Below are 10,756 nucleotides of genomic sequence, written 5' to 3' on the forward strand. Positions count from 1 at the left end.
TGGGACCTTGCTTGTCGATACTGTATGGAGGAATGACATACCAAATCTAGATCCAGATTGGAGCTGGGATACAGTGTGGTCTAATGTTGTCCTGTCTTCTAGGAATCCTGATCATCAACAAATTCATCTAAATTTTGTTCATAGGACATACTTAACCCCCCGTAGATTGTGTGCTATGCGGATTTTAAATAATCACAACTGCACTTTCTGCACTTCAAACACCATAGGTACATTCTTTCATATGGTGTGGGAGTGTCCGACAAAAAAAACAAAAACAAAACATGTACAGTATGTTAGAAGTATGTACCGGTAGTATTGTCTACTCTAGACTATATCCACCAAGAAAGTACACTACAAATCAGAGCCTGAGGTAGTGCTGATATGGACCCCTAATGTAGTAATATTAAGATTTACATGTAGAATTAGAATCACAGGTTTACATGTGTAAAGAAGTGGGTGACGTTATTCTTTGTATGTAAGGGTTGTGGAGCTATTGTGTGCTAAACATTTGCAGTCCATATGGCTGGAAAACCAAGTCCAGATGAATTGATGGTCCCTTGGGAATGTCTGTGAATGTCTGGCTAGCCTAAAAGAGGCACCTAGCCACCAATAACAAAAAGGGCTGGGCTGATTGGCCCCTCAGCCACCGCCCTGCTGTACCCACTGCATACAGTACCCTGCCAACTCCATTGGTACAAAGAGCCACTTTCTCTCTCCAAACATAGTAATAGTAAGGGGATATATTCATTAGGAGAGGTGTTTGATGAAAACAGCAGAACAATCAATGACATGATGATAAGATGACTATGCAAGAACATTGTAAACCCACTGAAACAAACAGGGTGTTAAGACAGACTGGTGTAACAACACTTAAGGTACAACCCTCTCTGGAATCTTAAACATAGGCTACTGGAAGATGTTAAGTATAATACCACTGGCAGTCAGTGGCAGTAATCAAGCAGTGAAATCAGATATTATTTCTCCTTAAACAACCCTGCAAACAATCATCTAATCAACAGGTGAGTCATCCAAAGCAATTCTAAAGTCATTATTTGTATGTAGTATGCACTAAACTACAAGGGCAAGTATTGCTTCATAAACAGAACCTTTACATTACAATAATAATGGATAATAGGCCATAATGGACCACATGATAGACTACAACTGACTTAGTCCAATTGACCTTAAATGGACATGGTGCATATTTTCAGCAAAGTCCACTTGAAGTTTTGTGCAATATGTATGACCTAATGTATACATGCCTGAAGTCTTATTGAGCTCAAGTAAACAGCACAGCTTTAAATCCATGGCCATCTCTGTGTGATTGAACTAAACTGTCTCATGGGAAACAAGCAATAAGGGAAATGTGGGCGAGGGGCTACCTTTAGCAAAAGCTTGCTTGGGAGCATGGAAAGTCCTTCCCCAGTCTGATGTTCGTTGCTGTCCATTTCAAATAAATCCAAGTCCAACTTCTGGTTGAGGACACACTTAACAAGCACAAGCAAAAACATACAATATACTGTACATACCGGTACACCACAGTACACAACTTCTAAAAGGGCATATTGTATGAGAATGGCATACCTCAATGTACTCTTTGGTCTTCTTTGACTCCTGTACAATGTGGCACCATGAAACTATAATAGGTTTAAGGTGGACGTGTCTTAAGACCGTTCGAAGCTTCTCAATGGCAGCTAAATTGAAAAAAATTATCCCAAACTGTGATGTCATTCCAAAAGTTACACTACACATTGAATGAAATTGCAGTAGCACAGAATTCTGCCACAAATCTCTTACATTTTGGATGAGAATATATGCCAAACTGTCTACCTACCAGCCTGTGATGTCTTGTGAAATTGTAGCCAGTTCAACCATTTGATGAATGCCACCTTCTGCTGTTTCCTCTCATAGTGCCTCTGTGCTATCTCCATCTTCACATCCAGCTTTAAGCCATCACTCTTCTTCTTGGCAGTGAGCCTCTTCCATCCTCTGTCCCCTCCCACAAACAGAGCTCATTATTAATTCAGTCAACAGCGAAGCTGGTAACCTGTTGGGGAACTCAATTTGACTAGACCGGAATGTTGAATAAAATAAAATAAAATCTGCAAGAATTTACAGGTAGCCTATTATATGTTACAAGATTATATCAAAGCAATTATTAATCCTATTAATGGAATTAGCTGTTTAGATATCCAAATTCAATGTGCTTAGTAGCTGACAAACAAGACCTTGACAAATAGCCATGATAGTGATATGGGTCTCGACACAAAGCAACAGAGGAGGTGAAAGGGAATCTGTAGGATAGAGTGACCACCCTAACCCTCCAGCTTGTTAACCAGCGATCCAGAGACAATGCACTGGACTTTCATTATCATGAGTCAAATTTCTACTCAGCATGAATACTATAGTTTAGTCTCTCCTGATAATAGCTTATGTGTTTATAATTCTTTTTAAACATTTACAGTTTTTGTTGGACTGCTTTTTCTATTGTGAAAGGTTACTTCAAAATGCATTAACTCTAAAAATGACAAGGTAGTCCCAATAGACTACCCCCCCCCAAAAGAAGATTTATTCACATGAATCTGATTTACACAGCTGTTGTGACATAATGGAAAAATGTAACACCAACTAATCAAACATCTGAACCATCCAAGAAACATATTTATGCTTGCAGCTTGCATCTGCAAATCAAGTTTTGTATGACAAATGAGTGAGATAGTTATAAATGACAAGTTATGGCAGAGGCATTTTACCATGTTTACTATCAGGACTATCCTCGCCTATTAAAATATTGTGATGATCTCAACCTGTCATGTATGTCAACTTGTTTAGGTTCTACTTGGGCACCTGTGCTTTTGTAATTAGATTGATCTTCACGCCCAGCCACAGCTGACATTAATCAGCTCAGCTGAGCTCACAGCAACAGCAAGCACTGGGTTGAGGTTTACTATCCTTTGATTCCTTGCTCATATTTTCTTATGATTCCTCCCCTCACAGAGAGGCACATACAGTATTTTTTTTCCTCTGAGCACAGCCATGCTGTTCCAAAGAAATGAGAAATAGAGTGACCACCAGTGTCTGAGCTGTTAGTTTGAGTCTGGAGCTTGCTGGTGGGAGTGGGTGCTGTGGAGTGTGGCCTCATTACTATGGCTCTTCCTTTTGGGTGAGTGGATGATAGTTAGATTCCTGTGCATGCATGGCAGATGATGGCACATTGTTGGCAAGAGTTTTCAATTTCATTCTCTACCTGTAAACATTTTCAGGGTTTCTTGGCTGTTATGGGGCTGCATTTGTTGTGTTCAAAAAGGTAGGAATTTCAGATCTCAAATGATACAATTACACATTCCATTGATTTGAACAATAACACATTTAATTTGATTATAAATTGTCTGTTTTTAGGATACAATATTGTACATGGATATCCTCTTGGTGCGGATGACTCCAACAGTAAAGGGTGGGTGTATGCCCCACTACAACAGTTATATACTGAAGTATCTTCAAACGTCCCTATGCAAGGTTCCCCCCATAACTCCAGGGAGGAGTTTAATGCCCCAGAAGATAAATTAAAGCAATTGTATGTGACCTCCACTGAACCTGTGGTAAGAAAACCTGCATATGGAAGTACTAGCCATGATGTTAAACGGCCCCTTCATGGTTTTATGCAACGACAGAAAACAAATGCAGATGCGATGGGTATCCGTTTTCCAACAATAAGAGACTTTAAACTATTTGTGGACTCTATGAAGAACACTTTCCTGAGGCCAGAAAGTTCTGTGAAAGTACATTTTCAAACAGCCCGGGACATGATAGAAAATGAAAGACTTTTGAACACTCAACAAGCTAGCAACGAGTTCCAAGCTGGTGGTGGGCCTTATTCTAGTAAAGAAAACCCTGACCAAAATAAAGTCGTTCCAGAACAGGACTGGAATGAAGTTGAACCTGTGGATATGGTGTCTGAAGAGACTGAATGGGCCATCGTCTATAAGCCTAGTGAAGGCGCATCTATTAATGCGAACCCTCAAACCATCTCTACTCAAAGTCTCATCTCCAGCACTAGTGATTATGATACTCAACAACTGTTTGGCAGAGGGCCTGATCCTGGACCCCATTTAGCAAGAAAGGAATATGCCCCTAGTTATTACGCAAGTAAACCATTCGGCAGAGTGTCTGTAACTTATCCAAGATCAATTCTGTCTAGTGTGTCTTCTGCACAGGATCCTTCTTTTAGTGGCCATGTGGACAAACACCAGGTTAACACTTTGAGTGTCTCTGATGGTTTCAGTCGCCCTGTAAGTGAATCCTCTTTGGAACTTGACTCTGAGTCAAATATCCAACAGTCAAACTATGCATCTCCTTCCAGCAGTTTTGAAAGCCAAAGTAAACAAATGGCGCAACAGACCGAAAGCAATACAAATCAAAATGGTTACATCACCTCTGCACAAAAGCCCTCAAGTTATTCTGTTGAAAATAATCATCCATCAAGTTATTGGTTTCAGGTCAAACCACACGGTCATCTCTCCATCCCAAATCTACTGCCCAGGGGAATGGGGAAAGCAACCTCATCATCTCAGAAATATCAACCCCCCCCGGACAAGGAGACGGTAGACATCCAGTGGGGCATGTCAGGTGGTTTTGATTCAAGCTCAGGCCAGGCATCACCTCAGAGTAGCAGTGGCTATGTGAGTTTTCAAACTCCTCCAATTAATTCAGCTAATGTGCCAAAGATAGACCAATATAATGAGTTGGCTATCCTCAATCCCAGAAACGATGAAAGTTACCCATTAAATAACAATTTAGTCTATAGACATGTCACTGATCCTGCTGATTATCAGAAGAAAGTCTCATCTATAAAGCAGCCAGTCAAAGCACATGTTGGCAATGTGAAACAAACTACCTCTCTCTTCGGCCAGAGGGGCCAAGATGGCTACCTGGGTGACCAAAGAATCCATCCTGTTCATCCATCCATCACTACTGCACAGGAAATGGGTCAGCAGAAACCGGACAACTCACTGCAGAAACGCATCAGCCAGGAACCAAGACCAAGATCCATGACAAACAAAAGCAGTATCCAGAAGCCTTTTATATCTAATATGCTGCCAAATACACTGCAGCCTGGTATACCCAGTGTCTCAAGACAAAATGAAGTTGGTTCTCAAGAGAGTGGTGGATTTGTAAATGTAGCCAGCATGAACCCTATTCCACCTGTCAACCTGTTTCTACCTGTACCAGCCAAAAGTCAAGGAAAAATGCCCCCCTCCATGCTGCAGAATCAGGCCATCATCAGAGCCTATAGACCTTCTCCAAAGCTGTTTGAATACAAACATTTTTATTCTAGTCCTGTTCAGGATGGTGCTCGTCATCAAAGTGATAAATATTCAAGTTCTCAAAGGCTTAATTCTCCATATGACCCATATATGCCCAATTATGTGGTCCAGTCCAGAGGCAACTATGCAAGGGGCAAAGTGTCTTTCTCTCAAACCCGCTACAGCCAACTGCACCTATCTGATAATAAGGCTACAAATGACGAATGGAAACCTGCCCAGAGGTCATCGTAGAAATAACACAAGATCCCATTATGTGACAGCCTAGGATCTCAAAAGGTAATTCCTTTTTAAACAGTTAATATACCGGTAACCTAAGATAGAATTATGTACTGTAGTAACCCTCCTGAATTGTCTGTGAACACTGCTGGACATTCCACTTTTTTCTTCATTTGAACACTGCTGACTATACCATTCCTTAAGCCCAAACCACACCAATGCAACTTAAGGTTGACCTAAAACAGTTTTATTGCAAGGAGTTGCAACTGGTGTGGTTTGGTAGCTGCAATCTGTAAATTTCATATCCTACCCGGGATTGGAACCCCAACTTCTACCACTCTTTAAAGACATAATTTTTGCTTGGTCAGGGAATATTACACTTATGAGTTCCAGGCAGAAGTAGGGGTCCAAGGCACCAGGGCCTACATTTATCAATAACTGTGGGGAACCGACCTACAAAACCACTGCTAGTTATATTGGGTAGTATTCTCTCTCTCACACTCACACACACTGTAACATAACATGTTACAGTGGACACCATTGAACATTTAAAATTATGTTTTATGTAATTGGCACCAAAGGGAAAGTGTACAAGACGCTGGTGAGACCAGCTATGTTTTATGGTTTAGAGACAGTCGCACTGAGGAAAAGACAGGAAGCAGAGCTGGATGTAGCAGAGACTAATGTTGAGGTTCTCTCTGGGAGTAAGGATGGATAGGATCAGGAACGAGTACATCAGAGGGACAGCGCATGTCAGATGTTTTGGAGATAAAGCCAGAGAGGCCAGACTGAGATGGTTTGGACATGTACAGAGTGATGGTTTGGACATGTACAGAGTGAGTATATCGGTAGGAGGATGTTGAGGTTGGAACTGGAGGGACCAAAGAAGATTTATGGATGTAGTGAAAGAGGACATGAAGTTAGTTGGTGTGAGAGAAGAGGAGGCAGAGAACAGGGTGAGATGGAGGCAGATGATTCGCTGGGGCGACCCCTGAAGGGAAAATCAGAACGGAAAAGAAGATGATGTAATATATTGGAACATATCATTTCAGCCACATCGGGAGTTTGGGAGGAAGTTGTCTCAAACTGTACCTGAATCATAACATGACCATTTGAGGCAACAATAAGCTAAAGCCAGATTGTATCAAGTAGAGGTTTTTAATATTGTAACTATCTGTAGTGCATTTAATCCCTTTTTTATTTTTAGGTCAGCTGAGCCGGTGATTGACATACTCTCCTTTGTGTTTAGGTAAGTATTGCCATATTACAAATTAAATTACCATTATACATTTTGATAACTAGTTCTGAACATGTATAGTGTGTGAGCCATGACTAATATATTTTTATTCTTTCAATAGGAGCTGTTGCTACATCTTCTGGAGTGAATATTGTACCTTGTCTTTCTGCTCTAACCATAACTAATCAATAAAGGAATTACAGATGTGTTTTTCAAATCCTGTGTCATGACTTTATCACTCAAATAGCTACTGATTAAATATTTCAGTTTCAAAGTTTCTGGCATAGGTCCCTAAGGGTCAGGGTGCCTGTTTGGGGGGTAGCATAGCGTACCTCCACGTGCGTTATACCCCCTAGTGAGGCCTTTCACTGTCAGGTGAAAAGAAGGTGGTTGGCTTGATGGCTCAGGTATATCAGAGGAGACTCATGGAAGGATCAGAGAAGCAATGAATTGGAATTGGCTTACTAAATTGGGAATATGAAGGGGAGAAGAAATATGTTTTGCCTTTTACAGTATATGCAAATGGTACATCTCAGATTTTGTTATATCTGCTTTAATAATTCTGTTATTTATTTTACTTTAGAAAGATACAAGATTAATGTCATTATGTATGCCTGCCCCTGAGATTTCTGCCACTGAAAATTTGAATAAAAAGATTTTGAAAAGAAGAAAGTCACTGTTTTTAATTAAGGTCTGTATACGTTCCAGAAGCATTTGGACAGTGATTCTGTTGCATAGTCTATCCAAATGACAAAACAGGAAATATTTGTTCTAACTCGGATCAAAGAAAGATCAAACAGTCTGGTGACTTTGTAGTCATTCTGTCAGTTCTTTTCCTTTTTATTTTGCCAAAACAACGCCACTGTACAACTGCTTGTGGCTGTCATTCCTCTTCTCAAATTCTATGAAAGAAGAATTAATTCACCAAGATGTCAATCATGGGCTTTACTGCAGGCCTACCTGAAGCAAGAATTTAGTGCATTTCTTCTGTAACAGGAGTAGGCTTTCTCAAACCGATTATAGGGCAGCTGGAAGAGAATATGGAATAACATTGTAAAGGGCACCAAAACAACCATTCTAGCCACATTTCTATTTGGACGTATTCTGGGATTTACACAGTAAAATCCCCAGTGTACCTTAGAGTTAGACTGTACACTTAACAGGTCCATTTACATGTGTATACTTCTACGTTCTACCCCAGATTTGAGGCCCGGGTGATGTTTTTCTGAGCTAAATGAAGCCTGCCTGCTTTCTCTAGGGAGAAATTAAAATTTGACCTTCAGGTCAAAATTCATGTCAAACGAGAAACGGGGTCGTGTCCAATGTAGACACGGGATCTAAATGTCTCAATAGTGTCACCTATGCCGGGAATCCAGCCTGACGGCGTGTCGTGGGTTTGAGTCCCGAGCCCGTCGGCCTTTGCTGCATGTCTTCCCTCATCTCTCTCCCCCTTTCCTGTCCAAAACATTACTGTACCCTATCAATTAAGGCAAAAAGTCAAAAAAATAAAGAAGAGCAGGGATGCTAAATACAACCATGCCAATTGTATTTATATTAGCCCTACATTATACCACATAGATTGGACAAAAAAACATAATAGAGCTTTAAATTAACACTAAGGATTTTACTGTGTGTAAGTTGACTTGACTTGTGATCGCATGTGAGCATGGTCGAACCATACTTTACCTCATCTTGCTCCACAATGATGGTGTCCACAGTGCTTTTTTCCATGGAGGTTATGTGTTCTGCATCATCAACAAATTTTTGCCTCAAAATCGAATTAAAATAATTAAAGGTAAAGAAAAAAATAATTAGCCTTTGGCACACTGGCAGTCGGTATACAACAATCAAAACATCATTACATAAAATACACAAATGCATTAAAATACTATATGCATTCCCATAATGCATCAACATTTGATGGGATGTAGGGATTAGGTGGTGGAGCTATTTATATTAAACATTTTCTTATTTAAAATGTCCACTGCAGTTGGCACAAACGACGTCTTGTAACCCTTCTGTTACTGTTCAATTATATAAATGTAAATGGTTACATCCTCTGACCTGTACCTGTTTATTATTTTCCTGCAAGTGATATCTAGGAGGACACCATAAAGTTAGTAAATTATAAAAAGAAATGTGCTAAAACGTGTGCTAGAACTCTCAACTGTTCATTATGATTGCCATTATCAGTGTCAGAAATTATGTGCATAATAAGACATTTGCAATAACGTAAAACATATAAACATCATGCATGCAATGAATATATTCAGTTCCTGAATCAGTGCTTCCTGGAAATATAAACGTCTGGGTTTCCGAGGCTGGTGCTTTAAAAACTTGACAAAGTGGGCCACCAAGTGTCCAATTAGGGAATTTCACATGTTGCACCTACCAGTCAATGGAGTCCACATTCAGATGTCCCTGAAAGGCCATAAGTTGACTTTCAAGAACACGTAATGGGTCTTCGGGACAGGATAGGGAAGAAGCCGCCAATAAGGCCTGTTGACAGAACAGAAAACACTGTAGTTGTAGCGAGTTGACACTTGACAGACACATTAGCACAGAGAACGTTAACGTTTTGTAAACTTAAGTTACTTTGGCTATCTATATAGTTACCTCATATATCTGTGGCAAGAACTGTATGTACTCTCTCGGAGCAGACTCTGTGTTTTGTAAAGATGCCATATTATGCAATGATGAAAGGAGAATATCCAGGTATACAAAAATAAATGATGGCAATTATTCAAAGATAGCCTAACTTTAGCCTACGAACTGTCAGCTCATAGTTTACTGTTGCCTGGTAACTACCGGTACACCCCCCCTCCGAAAACATGTTGGCCAACTAAGATGTTCCAAGGGATATTTAATAAAGTAGAGGTCCGGAGGAAACATCATAAGTCCAAAATCATTTTTCAGGAAATGAAAAATATAAAATTTTAAGGAAATGAATAAAACTTTTTTAAACGATGCAATACTGCCTCATCAAAGTTGGTGTTGTGACATTAGATATTGTCAATAACTTGCCTAGGTTCCATCCTGGAGGCCAATCTTTCCGGTGATAAAATGGCCACCAACGTAATCAAAAAAGTCAATCAAAGAACAAGATTCCTTTACAGGATCTCCTCACTGGTCAGCAAAAACACCTTGAAGACCTTAACAGGAGCCCTCGTACAAGGTTTCTTTGACTATGCATCCACCTCTTGGTACCACAGCACCTCAAAGGCCCTTAAAACAAGGCTCCAGACCTCCCAAAACAAACTGGTCAGGCTCCTACTTGGCCTCACCCCCCGAACCCACCTCACCCCTGCCCACTTTGACAGGCTGGGATGGCTTAGGGTCGACGACAGAGTACAGCATCTTGCAATGGGTCTGGTCCACAAGATTCGTTACACCACCAAGATACCCATGTACCTGTCTAAATACTTCCTTAATGTAAACGAAGTCCACACCCACAACACCAGAGGGAGTGCAACAAACCATGTACAACCCAGATTCGGCACAAACAAGGGACTAAATTATTTTCGCTCCTATGCCACCAAAATGTGGAACGCCCTACCAACAGTCATTAAGACATGTGAATCCCTTGACTCCTTCAAAACCGCTCTCAAAGGGCACCTACGGATGGCTGCAATTCGAAACTGGCCTCTGTAAAATCTGAATCACCCCACCCCCCACCCCCCCATTTCCCCTCACTGTATATGTATCTTTTCCCTTTTTGCTTCCTATATGATGAATTCCTGTTCTGTTCTTTAGCTACATAGAAATGTCTATTTGTATGTCTCTAAATGTTTTGATGAATTGAACAATGTGGACCCTGTTGTAAACAAGTGTAATGCTTAATTGGGTCGTCCACTCATAGTTAACAGTCTTTGTAATGAGTTTGTGCTTGAAATGTACTGTAAATTCTGCAAACTGTTAATAAATATTTCAATCAATCAATCAATCAATCAATCAATAGGAGAGAGGTGGTGGAGTTAGC

General features: G+C 40.4%; 1 protein-coding gene across 1 annotated transcript; it reads left to right on the forward strand.

Annotated features, from left to right (window-relative positions):
• The first annotated feature begins 3,071 nt into the window (after positions 1-3,071).
• On the forward strand, positions 3,072-6,954 carry LOC310857425 (uncharacterized protein). The gene is made up of 5 exons (XM_083763084.1): positions 3,072-3,163; positions 3,264-3,307; positions 3,400-5,600; positions 6,748-6,789; positions 6,899-6,954. The coding sequence occupies exons 1-3, from the start codon at positions 3,147-3,149 to the stop codon at positions 5,553-5,555; spliced, it is 2,217 nt and encodes a 738-aa protein (XP_083619210.1). The 5' UTR covers positions 3,072-3,146; the 3' UTR covers positions 5,556-5,600; positions 6,748-6,789; positions 6,899-6,954.
• The last annotated feature ends 3,802 nt before the right edge of the window (positions 6,955-10,756 follow it).

Source organism: Protomyctophum parallelum (genome assembly GCF_964188405.1).
Source record: "Protomyctophum parallelum genome assembly, chromosome: 4".
Classification (NCBI taxonomy): Eukaryota; Metazoa; Chordata; class Actinopteri; order Myctophiformes; family Myctophidae; genus Protomyctophum; species Protomyctophum parallelum.